The sequence below is a fragment of the Lissotriton helveticus genome, chromosome 3_1 (assembly GCF_964261635.1).
Source record: "Lissotriton helveticus chromosome 3_1, aLisHel1.1, whole genome shotgun sequence".
In the NCBI taxonomy this organism is placed as follows: Eukaryota; Metazoa; Chordata; class Amphibia; order Caudata; family Salamandridae; genus Lissotriton; species Lissotriton helveticus.
In genome coordinates, this window is record NC_136061.1 from 1367080041 (window position 1) to 1367107972 (window position 27932).

Below are 27932 nucleotides of genomic sequence, written 5' to 3' on the forward strand. Positions count from 1 at the left end.
ACCCGAAGTTCAGGGGGGGGCTACCACTCCCAGGGCTGGGCCTAGCACTGGTCGCACACGGTGCAACAGTCTTTTCTGGTGCCCCTCCCCCATTTCCTCCTTCTCCATGAATTCCCTCACTACCACTCCTCCAACCATGCACCTCATCTCTCTGTAGCACTTTTCTGACAAACATTTCATTTTTTTATAGCACTACTCATAGTTTACTCACACTCAGTTCTGTGATCTGCATGGTACACGTTCTGTTTAGCAGGCACATTAACCCTCTGCCCTTTGTGAGTGCAGGAGTGCCCTTGTGAGTGCACAGTGGCGGAAGTGACAGTGTGAAAGTAGGGTAAGAGGAGTGACTGCAGGGTGAGTGAGATGACCATATGAATTTGGGTTCGGATGGAAGTGCAGAGTGGGACGGACTAATGCATGTTCCGTGATGTGCTTGTTTGAGTGAGATTGCAGATTGAGCTGTGAGGGGGACAGGTGAGTCAAGGGTGAGTAGTGTGCTCATATGAATGCAGGGTGAGGTTTAGGGTGAACAGCGCAAGTGCATTGTGAGTGCAGAGTGATCACTGTGAGTGTAGTGTGGGCGGGTGAATGGTGATCAGTGTAAGTGCATTGTGATCGCTGTGAGTACAGGGTGAGCGTAAAAGTGAAGGGCAAGAATGTAGATTGAGTTGTCTGAATACAGGGTGCATTCTCTGACACTTGAAGTAACTCAGCATGTTATTGACGGTGGTGTGGGGTTTCAGATCTAAGTCCAACTATTGATTGCTATTATGATATTAATAGGGATTGAGGGTGTAGGAAATAATGTGCTGATCCTGCAACAAATTTCCAGTCTCATGATACAGGTTGCCAGCTCATTATTTTGATGTCTCCGACGGGACAAAAAACACAGTCTCCTAAAGCCGGATTTTCAGCACTTATCTGTGCTTACTTTGAACAGCAAATATAAATAGTAAGCACTTTTAATTGTGTTCTAGGGCTGCCTGAATGATCCATGACTGATAATTAAAGGACACAAAGACAGAAAAGTCATATTACAAATGAATACATACACTTTTATTTATGACTCTATTTAGTGTCAACACAAGGTCTTTCTAGGCTCTTTAAACAATACATTGCTGGTATTTTTCTTTTGGCAACACTACTTTATATTCCTTTTCATGAAATGCATTCTCAACAGTGATGTGATATGTGATGTCACCTGCGATATCATCAATTATTTTATTTGTGATATCTTTAACATTAAGAACGAGCTGGGGGCAAATGCAGGAAATTATGAGGTAGAGGCACAATGTGATTTGCGGGGGGCATTGTGGGTAAAGTGTATTGGAGGAGCACAGTGAAGCGCTTGTTGTCATGCCTGAAGCGAACACTATGTGATGGATCTCACTGGAGGACTGGGTGTTGGAAATGTGGTGTGCAATTTGGGGCTGTGCATCAGAAGGGCACTGTGTGTTGTACAGACAAGGTGCATACACATGGCTGTGTGTATTACAGAGCTGGTGATGTGTCAAGGGGGGCAAAAGCTGATGTTCAGTAACAGTTGTTGGTTAAAGTGTAACTTCAAAGAGGCCTGAAGATGTACTGTGTCAAAGGTATTCCAATCTAAACAAAATTATTTGAGGGGACAGATACCATCAATTATCTATCTCCAACATACATATTTATATTGACTAAATCTTCAATCCTTTTTTCTGTGTTCATCTTATGGCTAATTTTTAAAAAAGAAAATACAACACACAAAAATATTCTTCATATATCAGTCTTTAAAGATTCTTTTAACGATCTTCAGTATTTTAGTCATACACAAAGAATCCCACAATACATATTCTTATCTCAAGTAATTTTCAGCAGAACATACAAGAAAAATAACAAACAGAATAAAACAGTTGTAGACCCTTAGTCCATGGGTAATGTCTGACGCCCAAATAGTTTGAAGAATAAGGAAAAAGCTGGTATTATCTCTGGTAACCTTAATTCCTTTTTCGAACACCAAAAAATATATATACGTCGTTTCCGTTAGACTGGGAGGAACGAGTCGGACGTGAATAGTGACGATCTAAGGTCTATACGCTGTATGGAATAGAGTCACCATGCATATTTAACTTGCTGGATATGGCACGCATTTGGGAGACAAGGTTGTAACGCTGGAAGGGAAAGTTGCTTTGTTGCATCCTTGGTATGACATATATTGCATAAATTTGCTACAGAGCTAGGATTTTCACCAGTGGTAAATGCGGTTAATACTGCGTGTTTTGTTTGCCCATTGTCCTGATGAGGCCTGAAACTGCTTGACAGGCCGAAACGCGTCGACAGTTTATTATTGATTTCGACACCTTGAGGTTGATTTGGAAGTAATAGTGGATACATTCCCTAGGAGTTGGATTGACTTGAAGAGCCACTAAAACATTGAGTTGAGCTTCACTGACTCCTATATATATATATATGTATATATATTTTTTGGTGTTCGAAAAAGGAATTAAGGTTACCAGAGATAATACCAGCTTTTTCCTTATTCTTCAAACTATTTGGGCGTCAGACATTACCCATGGACTAAGGGTCTACAACTGTTTTATTCTGTTTGTTATTTTTCTTGTATGTTCTGCTGAAAATTACTTGAGATAAGAATATGTATTGTGGGATTCTTTGTGTATGACTAAAATACTGAAGATCGTTAAAAGAATCTTTAAAGACTGATATATGAAGAATATTTTTGTGTGTTGTATTTTCTTTTTTTAAAATTAGCCATAAGATGAACACAGAAAAAAGGATTGAAGATTTAGTCAATATAAATATGTATGTTGGAGATAGATAATTGATGGTATCTGTCCCCTCAAATAATTTTGTTTAGATTGGAATACCTTTGGCATCGCTTGTTTTTTGTTAGTATATATTTACCCAGATGCCTCTTGGTTAATTGGGTTCCCCCTGTTGTTATTATAGATGTACTGTGTCAAGCATGAACAACTCATCCGTTTTTTCTTTCCATTCTGGGATTTGGAGTACTATTCAATTATAAACGAGGGAATGCTAGTACTACAAAGAAAAATATATCTTAGGGATGGATAATCTCCTTACACGACAACCGATACTTTGGAAGATAAAAAATGACAGTCTTGCTTTCTAATGCATTTCAGTGATTTGTTTTTAGGGTCTGGAATCTAATCATGGGAGAAGATTGTGTTTAATATGCTGTGTTTTATACATGCACAGATATACACATGAAACATTCATGGGCACACATTCAAACATGCACAATTCACATACAAGAATGGTTACACATCTGCACAGGCACAAAAGGCCCTCTGTTTTCTAAATCTTTAGAAAGTCCTGTTTTTTTGTACAACACTGTTTTGCATAATGGCACTTTCAACCCTTCGCTTATATTCGTAAAAGAAAACCTAAGCCCCAGAATGCAGTAATTTGTTGCTGGAAAAAAAGAACTGGCTGAGGGTGTCACATGTGAAATGCCCTACTTGGTAGAATAGATTGACAGAAATTAAAAAAAAATACATTCCCTCTTTATTACATTGTTAAATAGATTTATTTTTGGTTTGCTGCTTTAAATATTTGCCTTCGCCTTCCATGCCTACAATATGAACAAGAAACATGTTGAAAGTATTAATTTCCATTATTTTGTTTTACCCTGCTCCTCTCAAATATTTTCAAAAGCTGAGTTTAAATCATAAAGCTTCCTTAGTTCTGCTTCTTTGACCTCCCCCATTTGGAGAATCTTCACATTTGTCAACAGGCTTACAGCCCAGGTTTCATTGGCCGGGGCGAGGGGGTGCATCTTGATTCACCTTAATCCTCGTCAACCACGGACTCACCACTGCTTAATTTATATTAGAATAATAATAATAAAGTGGAGTGCACAAAGTGTTTTTTTCGGGAGCCAGCCTCTGACGCAGCCAGCAGCCTAGCAAGGAAGTCATGGGCCCTGGTGTAAGCTAGGAAAATGCCACCTTTTACTGCTGTTGGGTAGTCAAAAACAGCAATTATCATAGTTCAATGGGACCCTCAGAGTTCTAAGACCCGGTGCCACTGAACCTCCTGTACAGATGGTAGCTGCGCCCCTGGACTCGGCAGAAGGTTGCCTTTCTTCCACTACCCAAACCTTTCTCTCTTACTTACTCTTGACGTTTTCATTCATGGGATCTTCCTTTTAGCACTGTTTTTCTATCATTCTCTTCCTTCTTTCTCCCTTTTCTGACAGACTCTCTCTTGCTCCCACTGAGCATGACAAATAAATGCATAGCTGCCAAGGTTTCAGATTTCCATGTGTCACATTTTCATAATTTCAGTGCTATCATGAGTGACATTTCAACGAGTATGAGTGACACTTTCTCGCAAGCAAAATAAAACAATGAAGACGAGAGAAATATATAAATATTGCAAATTACAACCATTTGCGCCACAAGACACTCTATACTTGCTCCTCAGTGCGCCCCTGTTTCCCTCCGTTGCAGGGGGTGAAATATCTGGCAGGCATTAGTGCACTGCGACTAGAGGTGGACATCAGGGAAGTTTCAATGGGGGCTTCTGAAGGCTGTGAAATGCCCATAGGCAGCGTTTCTTTGCACACTCGAGCTGAGAGACAGGAGGCGGAAAGACAGGGATTGGCTGACACTGGGACACAGATGCTTTTGTGCACACTCCAACCGAGAGACAGGCAGGTGTAAAGACATGCATTGACTGACACTGGGACACAGTAACAGTAACAGGCATGTATTTACAGACACTGGGATTTAGATAGACACAGGGGCATAAAGACAAGGGCAGACTGCCACTGCAAATTATTGCAGAAACAGGGTAGAAAGGCTCCGGGAACTCGCGCTAAAACGTAGGGACATATAAATGGGGTAGCTTAGCATTACTCCAGGCCTGGCCTCTCTCCCGCGTCTGGTACCCGGCCCCAACAGGATATGTGAGGCCCCAACTGCAACAACACACTGATGTCTAGTGTTGCAGAGCTGGCTGACAGAAAAACAAAACACATATTGCCAGCCAACGTGTGGCCTGCCTTACGGCAAAATCAATTCGGAGAGTACTCTCAGGACGACTCGGGTCTCTCTGTGACGTGAGGAAAATGCCGGTTCCCAAAACTGAGTCTAAATGCCCACCACCTGCAGCTGCAACCACCGACATAAATAAAGCCCCGAAACTCACCTCACTTACTTCAAACTTGAACGTCCGTTACCCATTGTAACCTCGAAGTACACGCAGTCATGCAGTGCCCTCTGTGTGTGTGCTACAGAGCTGATGGAGCCCCTGGAGGCAGGAACACGGGGGCTGCTGCGGGGCCTAAATTACATTTTAAATCCCGACCCCATGATTCATCCCACCCCACCCTCTGAGACTCCTTTCTTCACCAACACTCACTTGATGCCTGGCCTGCAGCATCAGTGGCAGGCACGAATGGGAGACAGGGCAAGGCAAAACTAAATGATTGCCGGTGGCCGCACAGTCCCTCTGAATCCTCTCCGGGATGCCTCACCTACTCGCGTGCACTTTTAAAACTTCTGCGCTGCGCTTGACATTGGTTACCAGCCCCACCCTAAGAGAGTGAAGACCGCGAAGACGTCCGTGCGCCACGCACTTTTTTACTTTACAAAAGAGGCCTCAGCGAGGTGCAACGACGGGGAGCCTAACTCAAGTTACGTAAGATATCACATCCCAGATAGATGTGTAGTGCTTGCTGGCTGCGCCTCCGCAGAGGTGGCCCCTGGAGCGAAGGGCCCCCCCGCAACGCAGGGGCAGAGGGGGCCTGTGTTACGCCCCTGTATTCTATGTCATTGCACTCTACTCCAATGCACTCTTTGACACTGCAATTTACGCCTCTCCAGTCTAAGCCACTCCACTCTAGGCCACTACACTCTCCACAACTCCACTCTCTTCCACACCACTGTGCTCAATGCCACACGGCAACACTGCACACTATGCCCCTACACTTTACGTTGATCCACTGTACACCACTCTAATCTACTCTGTACCTCACTCTATGCCACTGCACTCTGCACCATTTTACTCTATGCCACTGCACTCTACCCTGCACCACGCCACCCTACTCTGCGCAACTGGATCCTGCACCACTTTACTCTACACCACTGCACTCTATCCTGCAACACTCCACACCACTTCATTCTACTCTGAAACAATCTACTCTACACCACTCCACTTTATGCCACTGCACTCTATCACTCTACACCACTGCACACTACTCTGCACTACTGCATTTTATGCCTCTGCACTCTGCATAACTCCACTCTACGCCACTACACTCTACGTCACTCCACTCTGCACCACTCTGCACCACTCTACTCTGCGCCACTGTACTCCGTGCCACTGTTCTCTACTATGCACCACTCTAATGTATGCCACTGTATTCAACGGTGCTGCATTGTACTCCGATGCATTCTATGCCGCTTACTCTGTGCCACTATACTCTACAGCACTCTACGCCAATGCAGTCTACAGCAGTCCACTCTACTTTATGCCACTGCGCTTTATTCTACACCACTGCACTCCATGCCACTGCCCTCAACACTACTGCACTTTACTGTGCACCACTGTACTCAACACCACTGCAATCTAGACCACTGAACTCTACGTCACTCTACTGATATCTATGCCAATCCACTCTACACCACTGCACTCTTGGCCACTGCACTCTATATCACCCCACTGCACCCTGACAATAAACTCTAATCTGCACTACTGCACTCTGCACCCTACTATGCAACACTCTAATCTACACTACTACATTGTACGCACTGAATTGTACGCCACTGCACTCTATGCTACTATTATCTGCACAGTGTTCCAGTGCACTCTACACCAATCCACTCTAAGCCACTCCAATACATGACACTCTGTGCCACTCCTCTCTACGACACTCAACTCCACTCTTTGCTATTCTACTCTATGACACTCCATGCCACTCTCCTCTATGCCATGCTGAACAGCAGCCCCACTGGTGTACAATATGGCTAAAGCACATTGGAAAAGCCAATAGCTCTTGCATAGGCGCTCTATGCAATGGTATGTAATATCTGTTCTCTTGTAGGGGATTTCCATTAAAGTCATACGCATTTAAATATTTCCGCCCACTTCTGGGAATCCTGGAGCACTTCATCATAGGATATCTTCTTAAGTGTAGACGTTTACCGTTCTTCAGAAAGGCCTACAGAAACACTTAAGAAAGAACGTAATGTGCAGCCTAGAAAACAGGTTACATTGGAGAAATACCTCAGACTGTACTTACAAAAGGGTTAAAATACACCTGAATATGTATAATTTTGAAATGAAAATTTCATAAAACAGCTTAAATCTTTCACAAACCTTTTTTTGTGTAAAGGAAGAAACTGAAGGACAGCATGACAGTGTAGCTGCATAGGTTGCCATTATGTGAGTTTTAAACAGTGTCTGTGCCTTTAAGGACTTGGAGACCACCAATATCCCATCATGTCTAGCAGGTGGCAGGTGCCTCGGGTCTATTTCTGCAGCACCTGGTGACAGGATCCTGGAGCATTGAGCTCGACCTTTTATGCTTTTTCTCTTCAAAATTCACTTGTGAAATTTAGTTTTCTATGATTCACTTGACGCCTTTCATCATCCTTTGACTGTTTTAAACCTTTTCTGACAGAATTTTGAGGAGTTTTGTCCATAATTATGCCTTTTCTGTTTGATAAGCGCCCTGCCTGTGGGACGAAGAAGGCCAAATCAGACCCTCAAGATGTGCTGCATACTCTGCCTTCCATCCACGCATGTTCCTGAGCAGTGCCAACACTGCAAGAAGTTTTCTCATTGCACACTGAGGGAAAGAGAGAAATTCGCCTTCATGGCAAGGAAGATAAGTGTAGGCAGCAAATCAAGTCTCGCTGTAAGACCTCAGAGCGGGGAGAGGTCTCCCAGGGCTCTCACATTTGGTAGTACTTTGAAAGTACTACTGTAGTACTATTAAACATACTACAAAATGCAGTTTGTGAATAGACCCCCAAGTGTATGAGTAGTCCTACCCTGGACCTCACTAACCTGCCAACCACACAATTCACCCATCTTCCATAGTGCCTCAGTGAGCATGAAGGGAAGCCAACTGTGTAAGAGGCAGGGTTCGCCACGTGGGCTTCTTGTTCAAGATTGTGCCCATTACCTTAGGTTTGGCTTGCTTGTCTGTACCTCTCTGACATGGCTCCCAGATGGTTCAACCTCTTGCCTACCATTCTTTCAAGCGCTGAGGAATCCGAGGCAAGGCTCATGAATTGCTTGCTCTGGGGATGGGTGAGTAGGTGGGGGGGGGGTGCGTGGATCGAGGGTTTAAAAAAGGAGCCAAAGCAAAGTATCTCACTCTGATGCTGCTAAGTTGTTTTCATAAAATTACTAAAAGATCAACTGACCCTTTTTTGTGTCAGGTTGCCGTTGATTAGTCTGTTTTCTTCATCTTTAGTTCCTTATGACACACACTTCTTAATAACTGAGATGTGCTTACGATTCTCTTCTGTGCTTATGAATATTAATAAAGATGCCATGGTGTAGGACAACTGCATTGTGGCATTCTTTATTACCTTTATAAACAACCCTCCTCCTGCCATGATAGAGACACTGTAATAGAAGAAGTGCTTTTTGTTTTTACGCCCTATGTCCTTCAGTTGAATGTCTGAGTGGACCGGGGGACCACTGTCACTATGCTGCATTCTAGTGCTGTGGTCTGCCTTAAAGTAAAATATTAGTTTTTGAGGGAACCGTTGCTGTTTGCTGTTTCTCCTTTAAAAGGGATAAATGGTTTGGCGAGAAAAAGCACTGTAAGTGTTTAAACTCTTATTTCTGATTTTCTACTAGTTGTTCCATTCATTCAGCTCTTACTATACCTCGTCTGTGATTGAACGTACACTGTTTTGATACCGTGAATGTTGTGCGAAGTACCCCCGGGCCGATCTTCACCAGCTCTGTAATCTCTTCCTCTCACCCGAGCACAATGAGGTCTCTTGTGATGCGTGCTGGTCCTATCGGTTGGAGAAGACCCTTCAAGACTGCCGGACCGTCAACTTGAGATGTTGCGCAGGAGTGGCAAAGATACTCCAGACCTCTGTGGCCACCACAACCTTGAGGATGATCATCATCCCGAGCCTTTGGCCGCTGACGAGGAGGCTTTCTCGCCCAAATGCGTTCTGGTCTTGACCTCAAGATTGAACACCTCCCACCGGTTCAACAGGTGGTGATTACAGCTCCCCCTTGACACCGCTCTGGTCTGCTACCTCACAAGGGGCATTCAGCTGCTCTGGACCCACAGAGGCAGACTTCTGGGCCACCACTGCCTTCAGGCCATGGTCAGCACCAACCATCAAAATTTGAACACCACAACCAGCTTCGTCTCGGCACTGAAGACATTTCTAAAACCAACATCCTCCGCGAGGGCTGCTTCTGGCTCTGCACCGATCTGACCATCTGCCTTGAAACACAGGTTGGTGCAGACGCTGGCACCAAAACATTCGGTTGTGAATGGAAGACCATCCCACGAACCAGTCGAACCAGTCTGCTAGAAGTTGCAGGAGCAGCTCGACTCCCGCCAGGAACAAATTATCATTCATCTCCAAATGGACTGGATGCTGACAGTCTCCTACTCGCAATCTTCATCCCACTACGAGGCAGCTCAGCTTTGAAGAAGACCTGGAGCCCCTCTACATTCAAAGCTTCAGAAGAAGCAGGGTAAATCCACCGGTCCTATTTTTGACCCCAGACTGCTTCCACCCTCTTCCACTCGAGAGAGAGATCCACACCATAACCTTCCACACCTCCTTTGCCTGACCCACTATCTTATACTCTACGAGGTCACTACATTTTGACATGGGTGAACATAGTGGAGGGTGGGGGTGGCAGTTTTGACATATTCCCACAGGAAGAACCTTGGGACTCATATGATGTATGATCAGGACCTCTACCCTGCCCGACCTCCCTGCCAGATACGGACCTTACCTGTTTTGGGGGTCTTATCTTAGCCTGTTTACTAATCTTGCTGGACCTATCTTCGGCCTTTGACACCGTCAAACACAACAATTTGATAGATCTCCTGAAACACAGAATGGAATTATCTGGATCTGTTCTAAATTGGTTCACCTGTTTCCTCCAAAATAGATCACAAAGATTCAAGGTTAATCAATCATTATCCAAGCCCGTCCCAGTCACTTTAGGAGTACCGCAGGGATCATCCCTTTCACCTACACTTTTCAACCTTTTCAGGGAACCACTCACCAAACTTCTCAACTCATCGAATGTCCATTCAATTCAATTCAATAAATCTTTATTCGGATATAAAATATCCATAAAAGCACAGGTCAAAAATACCAGCAGAAATACATACATTTATAAAAATACACAGTATATGGGGCAATAGCAGCATAGAAGCAATAGACAAGTTGGGGCTTGTGGTGCGTACCAAATAGCAACAGTGAAAGTACATGTATTATAGAAAAAAAAGAAGACATAATATACAAGAAAGAAAGTTCATAAAAACACTGACCGAATGAGAGCTTGTGACCTTTAGCAAATAGCAGCATAATGTAGTAAAGTTTATATTGTAGAAAGAGAAACATTGTGTGCAAAACAGCAACTTCTTTGAAAAATACTGTCCGATTGAGAATTTATAACTCATATCGAATATCAGCATAATGTAATAAAGTGCAGTCGAATATATACAGTACAAAGTCAAGAATATTTACAAAAAACACATCAATAAGAAACATAAGAACTATCAAGACAAATACAGAAGTAAATAAATAAATATACAAGAATAAACTAAATATTTTGGCTAAGCATTGATAATCAAGAACAGTGGAAAACAGCCATCAGGGGGTGCTCATTGAGGTACGTGAACAAACTGCCATATTCAAAAAGAAACTCGCACGGAAAATCAAGTCAACCCCCTTCAGTTTAAGGATTTCCATGTAGGCTGCTCTATAATCGGTGATGGCAATTACCTTAAAAAAAGGAATCAGAAATTGTTTGGTATATTTTTAAAATAAATTAGAGAATAAAAATTGTAGCATTGATTGATTGCTATGATTGCCACAAGGGCAGGGCATTTGCTCAAGATTGACATTGAAACCGAAAGGGAAGCAAAGCAAGGATTTTAGGGTGCCAGCCCTAAGGCGAAAAAGCAAGCTTCTTTCCCAGTTACCTATCTTCTGTAAAAGATAGCTGGATGGCAGGTGTGGTGGGGGACAAGTTGTGTCCACCAGGGACATATACCTTGCACTTGACGATTTCGAGAGCTCTGTTGCATATCTTGTGTGACTATATTGATCATATAGAACCTCCTGGAGGGATTTTTTATTTATGCCCTCCGTATCGCTTGGATTTAAAAAGATATGTTCAAGATTCACACTGATCAAACTTTTTCTAACAGCAGCAAGCCAGGGTATGTCCCCACTCCTATCACATTTAAGACAATCAATTATTATATCTCGTGTTAGGGTCGCTGCCGGGTTTTGCCAAACTTTTAGCCAAAATATGGCTGGGCGAGCCCTGATGTAATCTTTAATAGAAACAATTTTAATTCCTTATGGCAAACAAAATGTGAGGAGGAAATTGGGGCACCCAGGAGTTTCCGACAGAATCTGTTTTCCTCACCCTGGATACTACTGCATTTTGTAAAACCCCAAACATCAGCGCCGAATGTTGTGGTAGGAATGCACTGTGTTTTATAATTTTTTGTTACAGATAAAACCACCTCAGCCCTTTTTGGTGGCAGAAGGCACAAAATAGAATTGGTGGATTTTAAAAACATACTCCTGCTGTGTGCCACTTGATCTACCCAGGAGCCGTTGGCTGAAAATACTAACCCCAAATATGGGAAAGTGCAGGTGCGTAGAAGCATTCGGATCCTGAGGTAATTGAATTAATAAGGTGCTTTTTAGGGCCACAGTCCATTAAAAATTATTTTTTTAAATTGATACAAACAACAAACCGGCCATAAAATCCACAAAGCCCCGGACTAAAGTGCGTAGTGCGTTGGGTGTGCGGCCCATTATGACCGCATCGTCTGCATACATTAGGGCTGGGAGTGTATTACCATTAATTCTCGGGACATCGTTAGTTAGTTCAATCAATACATTATGTAAGTCACTAATGTATAAAATAAATAGGAGAGGGCCAGTACACACCCCTTCCTGACCCGCCTACCAATATTAATGTCCTGTGAAACCTCCCCATCCTTACTGATCCTCACCATGCTTTCAAATCCTTGTCGAAATACGCTAAAAAGTGATCTAAACCCTCATCCAACCCATATTTTAAAAGAACCTACATAAACGTGACCTGTTAACAAAATCAAAGGCTAAGGTGAGGTCCATAAAAGCCAAGTAAATGGAATATTTCCGAGCTATGGTGTATTTGACAACAATCAAGTTTAGGTTTAGGCACTGTTCCACAGTGCCTATTTTGCTTCTGGAACCTAGCTGGCACAAATTTAAAATCTGTTCCTCCTCAGCCCAAGACCTGATTTTATTAAACAGGACCCTCCCAAGAATCTGCTGTGTATTGTCGGCTAGGGTTGGATCGGTCCCCTTTTTTAAAAATCGGAACGATAATGCTGGTAGACCATGTGCTAGGAATAGAGGTATTTGTTAGATTATTAAAAAGGTTAAGTAAAAGGAGCACCCAAAACTTTGGTTTGTGTTTGATGAGATCGATGGGAAGCCCGTCAGGGCCGGGAGCCTTGTTGCCTAAGCTTTGGTGGATGGCATCCGCAACTTCTAACACGGATATCTGAATCCGTGAAGCAGCATGATGATTAAAAGGATTCTCACTCTGAGGTGGAGCTAAATAAATCTTCGAGAAGTGGGCTTCCCAAGCTTCACTAGTTATGTTACAGCTTAGGGGGTGAGTGTAAGGCCCATTGACCTCATGTCTTTATCTGCTGCCCAGAAGCCATTTCCGCTATTGAGTCTGGCAGCACAAGCAAGGTTGGCCCAGCGTTCCTTTAGGATCTCATCTTTTCGTTGCTTGGCCACTTGTTTGTAATGAAGCGTCAGGGACTTAACAAGAGTTGCATCCCTTGGCTTCATTACAAGTGCTGTGCGGAGCTCTCTATTTTCTCTTGAGCATGCATTGTTGAAACATCTTGGACTTTGGTTAATGTCTGATGCGGGCCTAGAGATCAGTCGTTTAATGCCTCCACATAAATGACTAAAGGCGTTAATTGTCTCTGGATTGGGGTCGGTGGGTGACAGGGCAAGTGTCAATGAGTGATGGATGTGCTTTTATCATTCTAGAAAACAGGTTATTGTTATCAACACCTTTCCAAATCACTCTCAAGTTATCAGTAGAAGACACTAAGTTGCTGGCCCCACACTTTTTGGCAAAATCCGATCTAGGGACAAATCTAATTGTTGTCGCAATTGGGTTATGATCACCCTGCACAGTTGGTATGACCTCAGCCTTTAATAAGAAGTTTTCTAATGAGGCAGATATAAAAACATAATTGAAGCACAGCAACAACCTCTGTATGTTGGTACAAAACAGTTATCATTATGATGTAGAGCCGCAATTTCCATCACATTTGATAGATTGTGTTTAGACAAATGACCCAGCAATTCGACCCCCTTTTGCATGGGGGCACGTAAGCCGGGGGATCAGTAACTAGTTTGTTTTCCCTAGGAATCTTGGCATTAAAATCTCCACCTAGACAGATACCAGCAAAATTATGGAACACCTTTTGTCTTTGTAAATCAGAAATGAAATTAAACAGGTTGATAAAATTTGTGTTTGGGGAGGTCAAGAAATCATTATTATAAAAGTTAATAAAAGAAATGGAGGCCCCTCGTGTGTAAATCAAGGCTTGGAAGTTATTATTTGAGACAATAGCCTTAGCACTACCGCCTGAGGAAATGTTGACCCGGATAGAAAGTCTGCCAGATGGGCGCCTGTTTTGGGAACGGGTAAAATGATGTTAAAACATACAAACCCCTCTAGATGTAAGTCCTGTGTTTCTTGGAACATGAGAATGTCATATTTTTTAACTATGTTTACCCAATCATCAGAACTTATTTTAGATGCTAAGGCTGCAACATTCCAGCTCAGTACATGTAAGTTTGGATCAGTTTCATGTAAATCTAAAGTGTCATGTCCTGAGGGATTAGTTATGATTGGGATAGAGACAGACTCATCTGGTGTGGGAATAGATGACAGTCAATCCAGGCTGTCTAAACTGGACAGGGCGAAAAACCTGTTACGTGCCATGTGTGGAAAAGTATTGTGTGTATTTGGCCCCGGGGTCAGTTTGTAGAAAAACCCCAGGGGCAGTGACTAGATAATGGTTGGAATAGTGGTATTAAGCTCCTCTATCGTCAATATAGATCTTACCAATGACAGTCGTCGAAAATTAATGATGATACAGTCTCCCTCAATGCTCTTCAATGAGGAACCAACCCACCCTACCCTGCTTACCATTATGATGTCACTAATGTTTGCCACCCTAAGCCCTTTATGTTTTACAAGCCAGTCAGCGCTTTTATTTCGCAATTGGTCCCTGGTCTCAATCTGATTTTATTCTTAGGTGGGTGGTAGGCTAAGAACTTCTTTACTAGCCTCAGAGATCGCCATACTTGCAAGATTTTCGATGGTCGTGGTCACACCCTGCATATTGCACCCTAAAGTGGCTTTGTTTACAGAGCTTGCAGGAGCAGCATGAGGAGCTGGGTGTGTAGGTGGGGGTGAGCTATTAGTGCATCCCGTAATCAGTGGATTTTTCTGGGCGGCAGTGGATTTAAGCGAAAAGCAATCCTTGACTTTACCGCAAGTATCACAGGCACTGATAAAGGGGGTGGAAGTTAATGTTGGAGCCTGCAACTGTTGATTAAGGCTAAGTGCACTAGTGGATTGCAAGTTGGAGACCTCCCCTTGTTGAACAGTAGGTTGAGGGGTTTTGGTATATGTTTTTAATCTATTTGACAATGACTCCAAGCGGTCTAAATGTTTCCACAGTGCAGTAACGTTCTTGTCCACAAGATCTCTAATGCGCTCATAAACAGTGTCCACTATGATATCAAGTGAGGTGTCGCCAAGTCTATAGCAAGTTGAAAGAATTGCTGTGGTGTCAGTCTGAGTATGGATGGAATGATTTGGTGCCTCAGCTGATGTTAGGACGACAGTGGCCTCAGAAGTCTTCACATTCACAGAGGAAGGCTTGCCCTGAATCCATGTACTCCGGGCAGTATGTTGTTGTTTAACACAAGGGGGTTGTTTCCTCTTGAAGCTGGTGAGTTTAGCCAGTTTTCTTTTTCTTTTTGACTCTGATGTTGCTGGAATCGGGGAGGCATCCATATTTAGTATACTATCCCCACTGCAGACTACCGTTGGTAAGTCCTCGTTGTCCTGGGTACTCTCCTTGTTGCAGCCAGCTCCTAGGATCGGAGAATGGCTAGTGGCACTTAACAATAAACTTGGTGTTTGGGGGGGGGGGCATCACAATCATCTTGGATCTCCTCTACCAAAGGGACAGTCTGTGGAGCTACCAATCACAAAGACAGATGCTTCTCAGTTAGTTCAATCTCTGCAACAATTTTAACTGCTCTTTCCAGCATACTATCTATGGAGGTGGCGGGGTGAGAGCTTTGTATGCCAGTGTGTTTCCCCATGGCGTGAATATTTCAATACCCACTTTTGTTGAATGTATGTGACTCACCTCAGCAGGACTTGGGAGATGATGCCTGTCAGAGTGGTGTTGCTCTCCCCTCTGCGTTGGCGGCGTGCTCGCCACGTGGGCTGCTGGGAAATGTAGTCTGGCAATCCGCGGTGGCAGGCTACAAAGTAGCAAAAGTCCATTATCACATGTACGCAGATGACACACAACTCTACATAAAGATCCACTCACTTGAGGACATCACATCTCTCAATTCAACGCTTCAAAAAACGCAGACCTGGTTGGCCGAAAACCATCTGAAACTAAGCACCCTCAAAACTGAATTCCTCTTAATCGCTCCCCCCAACCAATCGACCACCATCCTCGACTGGATGAACCACCTAACAGCACTCAAAGGTCAACCTCTCATTATCGACTCAGCGAAATCGCTGGGACTGACTCTGGACAGGAACCTAAACATGCAGAAACACATCAGCGCCTCTACAAAAGGAGCACATTTTCAGATGAACACCTTGAAAAGAATGAAACCCTTCCTGCCTCCAAGTGATTTCAAACAAGCAGTTCAAGCTCTAGTAATCCCCAGAGTGGAATATGGGAGTGCCACTCTCTGCGTCCTTCCCGGATCGACGAAGTCCCCTTTTAGAGCATCAATTAACGCAGCTGCTAGACTCATCACAGGCTCCGAAAGAAACAGTCACATCTCCCCTGACATTCGAGCCCTAAACTGGCTACCTTTTTAGGCTAGAATTCATCTGAAAATAGCTTGTATGACACACAAGTCACTACATCACAAACCTCAGAGTAATCTAGCTCAGAAATTAGTGCTCTCTTGTGGTAACAGACCCACCCGGAGCTCCAGCAATCGTCTACTGCAACCACAATGATTTGTCAAGAAGAAAACCTACAAGCGGACCTTCTCAGGAATGGCTCCCTGGATTTGGAATGCTTTGCCCCCAGAAACGAGACGGAATCCTTCTACTGCATTCTTCAAAAAAGAAGGGAAAGCTATTCTCAGAGCTAAATTTACTTGAACTATTTATTTATACTACACACCTGTAATATATTTGCTAGTTTGTATTAGTTACTATTTTGTATTAGACTCGCCTACATCTTTCTATGCTTGTTTTGTTACTTACATCTGCCCTGTAAAGCACTCTGATAACCCTAAGGGTCTTGTTCGCGCTATACAAAACCTTCAAAAATAAATCTTCTTACTTAGGGATTCTAGGTAGGGCTGCTGCTTACCACAATGTGCTGATGCATAAAGAGCTAGACGGGGAGGATTTCCTCTTTGATAATCTTTCTCTGGCTCCTCTCTCCATGCAGTTCCTGCCCATGCTTAAGGGGATGCTCAAGTCTACTTCTCATAACCAGGGCATTAACCTGTTCCTTGAAGTTATCACCTCACAGGTTGACAAAGTACGGATTCTCCCTTTCAGACCCCATCTATGTTAGGGTCCAACTCCCACCAGATTACCTGCTGATTCTTACCGCTCATAAGCAGACAAATTCTCAGGGCATGGACGAGGCTCCTCCGCTGGGCAAAGAGAGCACAAGGGTAGTGGTGGCATAGTCTGACAACCACTGGCACATCGCATATTCCATTGGCTTGCTCTCAAGTTCTGACCGGGCACACTCGGATGAAATAGAGGAGCTCCTTAGACACCGCCCAGGGGAGCACCCCAAAAGTGGACATGAGTTGGTCACAGAAGGCAAAGTGATTTCCGACAACCATCAGGTATGCCCTAGATGCTTGCTGACACCGTTGCTCGGGGTATTGATTCTAGTGTCCTCCTCTGCAGGCATGTTTAACTCTGTGTCTCTAGCTTCAAGCCAGATGTTCAACAGCATCTCCTCAACCTGCCCTTCAATGTGTAACATCTATTTGGATTACTAACAGAAAACGGGGGGGTCCAAGGGAATATTTAACGACCAACCTACGCTACAACCCTTATGACTATATGAATACCAACTAAATAGTAGCAAGGGGTCAAACTAAGAAAGAAAGGGGATGTGTGTCCGAGTACAAAGGGCGAAATCAAACATCAGGCACTCTCCATAAGGTTAGAGATGTTCCCATCAGAATCCCATACCTGATGATTCTGATGGGAACATCTCTAACCTTATGGAGAGTGCCTGGTGTTTGATTTCGCCCTTTGTACTCGGACACACATCCCCTTTCTTTCTTAGTTTGACCCCTTGCTACTATTTAGTTGGTATTTATAACATCTATTTGGGCCTCAGGATGCCGAAATGCTGTAGAAAATCAAAAAAAGGCACAGAAACAGCAAAAGCTATGGGCGCCTTGTAGACGCCTTCCCCATGGGGGTCTTTTTTCCGCTGCGCTTCTTGCAGAGGCTCCAAGACCAGTCCCCCCAAATTTTCCATGACCTTCCAGTGCCAACCTGCATAGCCAACTTCCACAAAGGGCTACTTCAGGGGTGCCAACCTTCGAAATGACACCAAAGGTAGAGGTAAAGGTAGCTCCCCCAAGGAGATAGCAGCAATGCGCTGAATTAATTTTTGATATGGAAGTAGCCGTCTTTGAGGTCTAAGGTAGTAATGAAGTCGCATTGCTGTAGTGGAGGTATGACATCCTGAAGATAGACCATGTGGAAGAGTTCTGATGTACTCGTTCAGGGATCTGAGGTCCAGAATCGGCCTAAAGGACCCATTCTTCTTGGGAATGAGGAAGTAGAGGGAATATGAGCCCTGTAGGTGTTGTGGCGTACAATCTATTGCCCCCTTGAAATGGAGTGCTTGGTCCTCTTCCCGAAGCAGACGTTGGTGTTCTGGGGAGATGACGTATCTGCGGGGTGGTATGTTGGGGGATGTGTAGGTGAACACCAGGCAGTAACCATGTTTGGTGATGTTTACTTCCCTTACAAGGTTATCTTTCTGTCTGTCTGTTTTCTGTGTCGCTCTGCTAGAGTCTCACCTTCACCTATTGTGCAGAAATACAATCTAACAGTGGAGCCAATGACCATGCATGCAGCAATGAAGAGGTGGTGTCACACTACCTCATTACACGAGAAGAATTAATTGAACAAACACAACTGAGTCACATCCAAAGCCAACTCTAGATGGCAGGATTATGGACAGTATGTGAATCTACAGCACTACACAACACAAACAGATGCTTACAGGCTAAGTAACATTTTCCTTACAGTATTCCCCTATCCCATCATGTGGGAGTAGAGTTAATATTATTAAGCTTGACATGCCCTGTCCACGAAAATCTTTAAAGTAAGAGTAGGGGCCTTATTTATTCATAAGTGAGCATCTGTCTTCTGTACCTTAATTTAAACAATCAAGGCATGAACTAACTTGAGAATGAAACCTACTTCATCAACTAATCCTCTTTCCCCATTTAAGAAACCCATGTCATCAATAATAACCTAATCAAGAGCTGTCCTATTGATGATGTAAAGAGCCAACCATGTCATGTTTGATAAAAACATCATCCATGACTACACTGCAGGCAAATGTACCTATGATGTCCTCCAGGATGACTGCTGTTGTAGTTAGAGGGCATGGCCTTCATAAAGGAATCTGGAGCCATTTAGGTAGGTTATCATTTGTTCATTTCATTTTAAGCTTCAGCAAAAGCAGGAATGTCCAGTCAGGACTTCATCTTCCCTCCAACTATGCCTCACCTAGCTTCCACTCCACACCTCTCACCAACATACTGTACATAATTAATTCTCAGCATTCCAGACACCAGCTCATACATATAGGGATATGACACCCTACCACCACATGTCTGCACACTTGCAGTGGCGGTACCATATAACATTTATGCATGCATGACATGTAGTAACACATGCTCATTCACAGAGCTGGCAGGGAACCCACTGGCATTCTTTGTCAAAGGGTTTCCATGTCACCTCTAAGTCTATACATTCAAGATATAAAAAAACAGAAAATGTTATGATACATCACCTCACAACAAACATTCCCTTGACCAGACTTCAGCACAACACCCATCATCACTACTTTTCTATACTATGTACCCAGACAACCACTTTACTAGACTACATGTGAAACAAGCGCAACACTTTTCACACTTTTCACTCTTCCACAAGCAACTCACATAACTCCAGAAGGACAACACACACTACCTCACTCCAAAATACCCTACACCAAAGCCACCTTACCTGCCCAACCCAACTTCATCATGTGCCAGGCCGAATAATGCACTTGATCTGTCCCCAGTACCACACCCTCTTTAAATTGTGCTAGAAAAAGTCAGAGCATCTACCAAGCACAATGACAACATCCTCCAGTAGACGCTTTCTGGAAAATTGACACAGCACTACAGTCAAACCGAGGAAGAGCAAGTCCAGCAATACCCCATTAACACTAGCTCATGTCAGCAGATAAAGAACCACCCCACCTACAACACAATAGAGCTACACTGAAGACTTGTGTTTAAACACAACACTGACTCCATTATCCACAAACGGATTCATGTCAAATCTTCCATTTGTACAGAATGACTCCACTGAAAGCCATGGCAATCACCCACAACACTATGGCAAAATGTGTGCAATCAACCACAACATCATGGGTTGCTACACTTCCCCACATTTTCTCTTTGTGAGGTACTCTCCCTTGCAACCAGTTGCGACATGGTACTTCTCTTATCCCACAATGTTCCCATGGGATGCATACAGGGAATGAGGACACACAGCATAATAGAGCCGCCTATTTAGTGAGCATTCTCTTGTTAATTGTTTATGTTGAAGCCTTCCAAGCTTGTGGATTCACCTGTTGACCACACTCCTATTACTAGTAAAAATGTATTCAGATCCCTTGCACCATTGATAATTTAGTGCATTTGCCACACACTATTCAAAAGAAAGATATGCCTTTAAAATGGATGTTGAAAAAGAAGCCTGCCTACATAAATGAAGTTTGTTTCCATAGCAAAATCCACACTTGTAATACAATTTAAACTTATGATATACTGATTAGTTGCACAATCAACAGAAGTTTTTGATTTAATTGTACATTCTAGTATAGCACCTAAATGCATTTTTTACAGTCTTTTAGACAAACTAAAGAAACCTGTAATCACAAGTCAAAGATCACTAGTTGCTCCCATCAGGAAAGTAGGCATACCATTGATAAAACCATCTTTTTAAAGCTCACCACTATAGTGTAATTGTTAACCAAGTATAACGCAACAGATATGGCCATTTGGAGCCTCATTTTTCAACTTTGTGAAAGGGATTGTTGTCTCACGGGGTGGGAACCGATAAGGGAGGTCTGAGGGAGGACCCGGTACACCCACTGTGTGTCTCACTCCCGGTAATGCTGTTTCCTTTGGGGATAAAACGCAGTGAAAACATTGCTTATGTTTGGTGTCGGGCCCCGGTGACTCCTCACTCCCCCCTTTCCCCCTCCTTATCTACGAAGCACTCGGATGTATCAGTAATGGTCGGTTTGTGTTCTCCTTGTTTTTCATGACGCCGAGACGCGGAACCAAGTCAAGAAGTCCCGGACCAAGTGAAACGAAACTTGAGGACCTCGCTTTTTTCCCTTCGTTATGTAGTCAAAGACTGACTGAACTAGCTGGTTTACTTTGTTGATCGTGAAATAAATAACGATCCTCTAACTACGAACGACTATTGGCCCTTATTATCTTCATATCAGTCCTCATACGACCCCCTCCCTTACAGACTCCTTAAATGAGGCCACCTCAATCTCAAGATTCTCCATATCATCCAAATTGAGCTAAAGTGAATGAGTTGGGTTCTGTCAGTCACTTAAACAGGTTCTGAAACTGGTTTGCAAGTTATCATTTCATTCCAAGGTCAGACCAGTTTGAATATCATCCTTATATGTATTTGTTATAAAGGACAAGGCCAGACCGTGTTATAAGGGTAGCAAGAGGTCTAAAATGTATCTTAAGTAATGGTGGATCTAATGAGAATCCCTGCAGAACTTGATGTTGCACCTAGTATGCAGGTGACATAAAGACGTATATTGTCTTGTATTGGTTAGACAGAAAGGGAGGATAGCTATTGTTGCATAGTTTCTTTGATACCCAGGGATTTCAGGAGAGTCAACAGTATGTCATGCTTGACCGTTGGTTAAAAATTTGATTACTACTGATAGAAAAACATATTGGCAGCAGTTACCTTTCTTAGACCAAATAGTCAAGAGGTTCTAGAGAGAATTATTCAAGACATATTCACCAACACAGAGACCGGCAATGATCTGCGAACAATGCACTGATGAAATGCATATTAAAATATTCACACTATGCAAAGGGCTAGCAAAAAATGTATCTGGATAAACACACGCCTGAGTTTCACATGAACCTCCAACTATATTTGTGTTTCATACAGCTGTATGTGGGTTCAAGTCAACCTGCTGCAAGATAATTTTTTTGTACTAGAAAAGGCAAAATATGTTATGAAATATTCAAATAAGTACCTCATATCGCCGTCTGAACGCAAAAGGGTTTAAAGAAAACTGAAAGCCTCTTTAAAATAAAGCAAAACTCATTTGCCTTGTAACTGTAAAAGCATCAGCCCACACTTTATATCAAAATAAGGGATTTGAACAGCCTAAAAAAGACGAGAGTAAAAATAAAACATTACTTTGGGTCCAAGCTTTGTAGTCTAAAATCTATAATAATTTCCTCTTATTTGTGGATGTATGTTTACTTTTTTAGGATGTAAATTGCATAAGCTGAGATGATAGCACTAAGAGGTGAACATTATCTGCAAATGTCTCTGAAATATGCACTTCATTAAATTCAATTTAAAAGGCCAACTCAGTCTTTCCTACTTCCAATGATGATGAATTGAATGCTGTCTGTTATTTAATGGTCTTAGAAATGTCCAATATGCTATTAAGCGCTATATACAATTTTCTTTAACCAAGTTTTCAAGGGCTTTCTGGTGAATACTATTTCAGGAATCCAAAACACTTGAGCGGTAGTAATGAACAATGGAACGCACCTCTAATAAATATATAATAAGATTGGGTTACTCAAATGATATTCTCAATTTCGTTATTCAAAAAGAACCAAAAAACAATTGTGTTTGGTGCCACTCGGGATACAATTGCACCTTACTACCTAGGCGCCTGACTACACAGATCCTGCATTGCATTCACCGTGATAAACAATATAACATACAGATATCCCGGCACTCAAAAAATAAGGACTCTATTCGTGTTTATAACCAAAAGAAACTGCATTGAATAGTATCAATATATCACTGGCAACAGACAGATTTGGATTCATACAAAAATGTTGTTAGTAATTTAGAAAAACATTATGTGAGACATCCCAATTTTCAAACAAGACCAAGAAAGAACCATTGTCCCTAAAATACATGTAACATTGAAGAGACTGTTCATAAACTTATCGTTGGAGAGCAGGGAAAAAACTCTGCTACACGGAGCGGAGTTCACCACCCAGGCCTACTTAAATATCTGCATAATCTAGAGTGTGTTACTAATCAGAATGTAATAATGTTTAATTATTTGTTTCTGTACAACTTGATAAATGCAGTACATTTATAACGTGTATACATAGTTAAAGTAAAATCTCCATTAAATGCACAATTTTCATGATCACTTATGCTTTGCTATATCCAGAAAACGTTTGATTACTTAAGTCATGTCAGTTATTGTCAATTATTCTCACTATGTCAAGGATACGTATGCCCTACAACAGTTACCTGATTAGAAGGAAAGAAAATTATGTGATGGATTTTGTCTACTATTCTATTAATTTCTATAAAAGTTAAAACAAAAAAGACATAAGCCACCAAGATTTCAGAACTCTCCATGCTATACAAGAAGTTTTAGCTCTTACCACTGGTTATTTTATGCCTCATTTGGCAGTAATAGGAGACAACCTAGGACCAAAAGTACAGCAAATACCAAATAGTTTTCACACAGAGGTAGCAGAACAGTATGGATTGGTGTGCCTTTGACAAGATGGTTCTATTGTCCTCTAATGGACTCTACTGCACTATGCCTTGAATATTGCTCCTTATCAAAATGAAGGCCCGCACATGTCTGTTCAGTCATTAACCACTTAACTGAGACTGAACTCCTGAATTCTAAAATGTTTGAGAAACATTATGCCTGTTCCATAGTCCTGTCATTGTTGCAAGATGTTCCAAATGCCCTGATCCAAGAACAAAGAAAAATAAAAACTAGATGATGTATTAATTTTATGTTGCTTTTTTTCTGTTTAGGTTTTGTTGGCCTCTTTAATCTTCTGCTACTTTGGCCAGGATTCTTTCTTCTTCATTATACTGGATTTGAGGCATTCGAGTTTCCAAGTAATTTAGTACTGATGTATATTGTCATCAATGGCCTTATTGGAACAGTTCTGTCCGAATTCCTCTGGTTATGGTATGAACTTTTTATACATAGAGTTGTCTAATTCATTTTTCAGTATGTTATAAACTGAGGTATCCCGAATTAAACGTCTGATATTAATAGAAAATAATACTTTATTACAATTAATTATTGTTGATATAGCAAGGAAGCATTGCCTTGCCCATTTTTAATTGATATTGAACTTTTTAACAAAACAAATAATTTAATGTCCGTCTATCATAGTCCTTTCCCTTCTGACAATGCTACTTTAGGTTCTTGGTGATACACTTTTTAAATGTAGCTATAGTGGTGAGAATATATTAGGTCTCTTGAGGACCTGTCATTAAGACAATGACTGTTAAAGCCTCTACTTAAATGGACAAAGAACCTAACTGGGACATCATTGTGCTCCAAGGAAGGCATAAAGTGGACAGTGGAGTGCTGGCAGAACCAGATTCTGAGAATCTGGCCCTTTGCGAGCGCTATTTTTGCATTTGGGATTCATCATCCCAAATGCAAAAATCGCAAATCTAGAAATCGCTAAATTGCGATTAATTGCATTTCAGGAATCGCAATTTGCGATTCCTTAAATGCAACTCATGAACCATTTGAAAATTGCGAATTCGCAATCTGGGGCCGCTATTTACCGCGAAGTATAACTACGTGGTAAATAGCAAAAACTTAGAAAAATGCACTTCAGTGCATTTTTCTAAGTTGTATGTTACACACACACGTCCTTTGGACATGTGTGTGCGCAACACCAGTGTACAAGACTATTTCAGGGGTGCTACAGGGTGTCTGGCACCCTTAAAATCGCTTCCTTATTTGCGATTAGCAATTACCGAATCGCAAATAAGGAAGCAGTAGAAATCGTAAAAAATATTGCGATTTCTACATGCATCCCGTTTCGCGAGTCTTTAATAGCGATTCCTTAAAAATCGCTATTAAGGACTCGCAAAATGGGACTTTGATGAATCTGGGGGCAAGTCAATTGAGGGAGGAGAGCCACTTGTATTCCCAAGTAACGGATTGCGATATTGGTCTGCCAGTCGCCGCAATTTTGTGTGGGTGTCAGTGGTATTAAAACCGACTTGATTGGGTTAACTACCAAGACGGAAAGCCTCAGCAAAAATTTGCAAAAGAGGAAGATCTCGAGGGTCACTGTCTGCTGAGGGCGAGAGGTACAGCACGACATCATCGGCATAGAGTGTAATGCGGTCTTCGTGGTCCGAGTTTCACTCCCAAACCCAACTTTTAGCATCACAGCGTATGAGTCTAGCCAGGGGCTCTATAGATAACGCAAAGAGAAGTGGGGGAGGGGGCACCCCGATCTGGTCCCCCCGCGGATGAGAATTTAGTCAGAAGCAACCCCATAAATCTTCATACAAGCTGTTGGATTGTAATAGAGAACTCAACCAGACCACAAAAGCGGGGCCGAACCCAGTCACCTCCAGCACTCAAGCCATATAGCCCCAGTCCATCATGTCAACCGCCTTCTCAAAGTCAATTAGGAGCACGGCCCGTGGAGCTGATAGTAAATAACTGTGGCCAGAGCAACTTGCAGGCACTATAAGCAGTGCCTGGTACTCCTGCCGGGCACAAAGCTGCATTGGTCTGGGTGAATCAGAGACCATAGAGCCCACCACAACCAAGTGGCCAATATAGTGTCGAGTGGACTTGTCCCCGTGTTAGCAGTAAAATTAGCTATAATTTCACATTGTTCCACTTCTGTTCCTCATGGACATCTATCCAATTTTCCTCTCCTTACGTTTGAAGCTCTCAATAAGCTCCTTGACAAACTTAAATCAGGATTCCCCCTGGACCCCTGCCCTTTAAAAACTCTAAAGAATTGCAGAGAGGTCTTGCTTCCCCCGCTTCTTGAAAAATGAATCTGGCAATCTCCAGTGGTGCTTTCCCCGCACCTTGGAAATTGGCCATTGTCAAGCCCCTCTTGAAGAAGGCCACTATGGACTCTGGGATACTAAAGAACTTCCGCCCTATTTCCCTCCTGCCTGCTCCTGCTAAGATGCTCGAGGCCCATCTCAATCACCATCTCAGTGCCTTCCTTGATAATTCCAACCTGCTAGACCCCTCTTAACATGGCTTTCAGAAGGCACACAGCACAGAATCAGCGCTTACAGTGGTAGTCAATAACATCTGCGCTAAGGTCGACAGTGGTCAGACGACTCTTCTGATCCTGCTCGACCTTACAGCCGCCTTTGACACCCTGTCTCCCACCATTCTGGCCACCCGTCTTAGTGAGATGGGAGTGGATGGGCCCGCTCTGAGCCTTCTAACTTCTTTTCTTAGTCAGTGTGCACAAAGGGTTAAACTGGGCGACTTCTTCTCCTCTGCCAAGCCTTTGCAATGTGGGGTCCCTTAGGGCTCATCTTTGAGCCCTACCCTTTTTAACATATATGTGGCCCCACTTGCTAGGCTTGTAAGATCTTTTGGATTGGAAGTTTTGTCGTACGCTGACGACACCCAGATTATGGTCTCCCTCTCGCAATCTGTGGAAAACACGGCCGCTAATGTTAGGAATTGTATGGAAGCAGTGGCAGGTTGGATGACCTCTAATTTCCTCAAATTAAATGGGGAAAAGACCGAGGTCCTCATCTTTGGAGGTAAACAAGATGTTTGGTCGGCTGACTGGTGGCCCACTGCCCTTGGAACATGCCCCAAGCCCTCCCCTGCTGCTCGTAATCTGGGTGTTATCCTCGACACCACACTCTCCTTTGATAAGCAAGTTAACAGGACTGTTTCTACTTGTTGTGGTGTCCTAAGGATTCTGAGAAAACGTACACACTATCTCTCCCCGGAAGCACGCAAACAAGACTCGGTGGCTCTCATCTCGCCTCGTCTGGACTATTGTAACGCCCTATATTTGGGCATTAGCAAAAGACTAGTCCATCGCTTACAAGTTGTCCAGAACGCAGCAGCAAGGTTCGTTGTTGATGCTCCTAGGCGGTCCTCAGGATCCTCGATTAGAAAGAACCTTCACTGGCTTCCTGTGCAGGCCAGGATAAACTTCAAGGCTCTAGTTCTTACCTTCCGTGCCCTTCACGGATTTGGTGCAGAAGACATTAGGTCTCTTGTGTCCTTCTACGCCCCGGGCAGGGCCCTGCGTTCCGCCAGTAAAAACCTTCTGTCTGTCCCTCGATTTGCCAGGGCCAGATGGGGAGGAAAGGCTTTTTCTTCCCTGGCCCGAAAATCTGGAACTTGCTTCCTGCAGAACTCAAGGGCCTGGCGTCCCTAGTCTTGTTCCGTAAAGGTCTAAATACCTGGCTCTTCACAGAAGCCTACCTGTAACCCCTCTTCTGTGCTCACATCTCACTCAGCTGTTTTCCATCTTATGCGCCTTGATGCCTCCGGGCTAAGTCGCGCAATACAAATCCCACATTCATTCATTCATTGATCCTGGGTGTACATCGCATCTTAAAAATGCCTGGCGTTAAGCTTCCACAAAGGGCTGTGGGTGGGATCTAACGCACCGATTCGGAGGAGTACTGGGGCATGGTCAGAGATCTTACATGGGAGTATCTGAACATGTGATACAGACAGAAAATCTGTGGCTGGTATAAAGAGCATATCTATACGCTTGTGTGTGCGTGTGTGGTGTGCAGCAGAGGTATCTATAAATTGTCTTAGTCTGAGTTTCCAAATCCTCCACACATCCCACAAACCCAGGGAGGCCACCCATTTATTCAGGGAGGCTCCCTCTGATGGGGACATCAGAGCGGGGTCCAGTGGAATCCACCCCAGAATCCAGAACTGAATGTAATTCCTCCCCTATAACCATGAAGCCCGGTGGCAGCTGGGCAATGACACCAAGAAGTGTGGTCAGGCTAATGATGTGATGGGAGTTGAGTCAGAGGACATTGCTAGGGCCAGAGTACCAGCAAGGCCAATATATCGACCCAAGGGTCCGATCTGGTCTGAGTAA

The 27932-nt window shown here is 43.2% G+C and overlaps 1 protein-coding gene across 2 annotated transcripts in view; it reads left to right on the forward strand.

Annotated features, from left to right (window-relative positions):
• SLC35F5 (solute carrier family 35 member F5) overlaps positions 1-27932 on the forward strand; it is a 786684-nt gene that overhangs the window by 513835 nt on the left and 244917 nt on the right. For both annotated transcript variants that reach the window (XM_078682012.1, XM_078682011.1), the window contains one exon: positions 23863-24022. In XM_078682012.1, coding sequence (XP_078538138.1) covers positions 23863-24022 — 160 coding nt within the window. The remainder of the gene's footprint in view (positions 1-23862; positions 24023-27932) is intronic.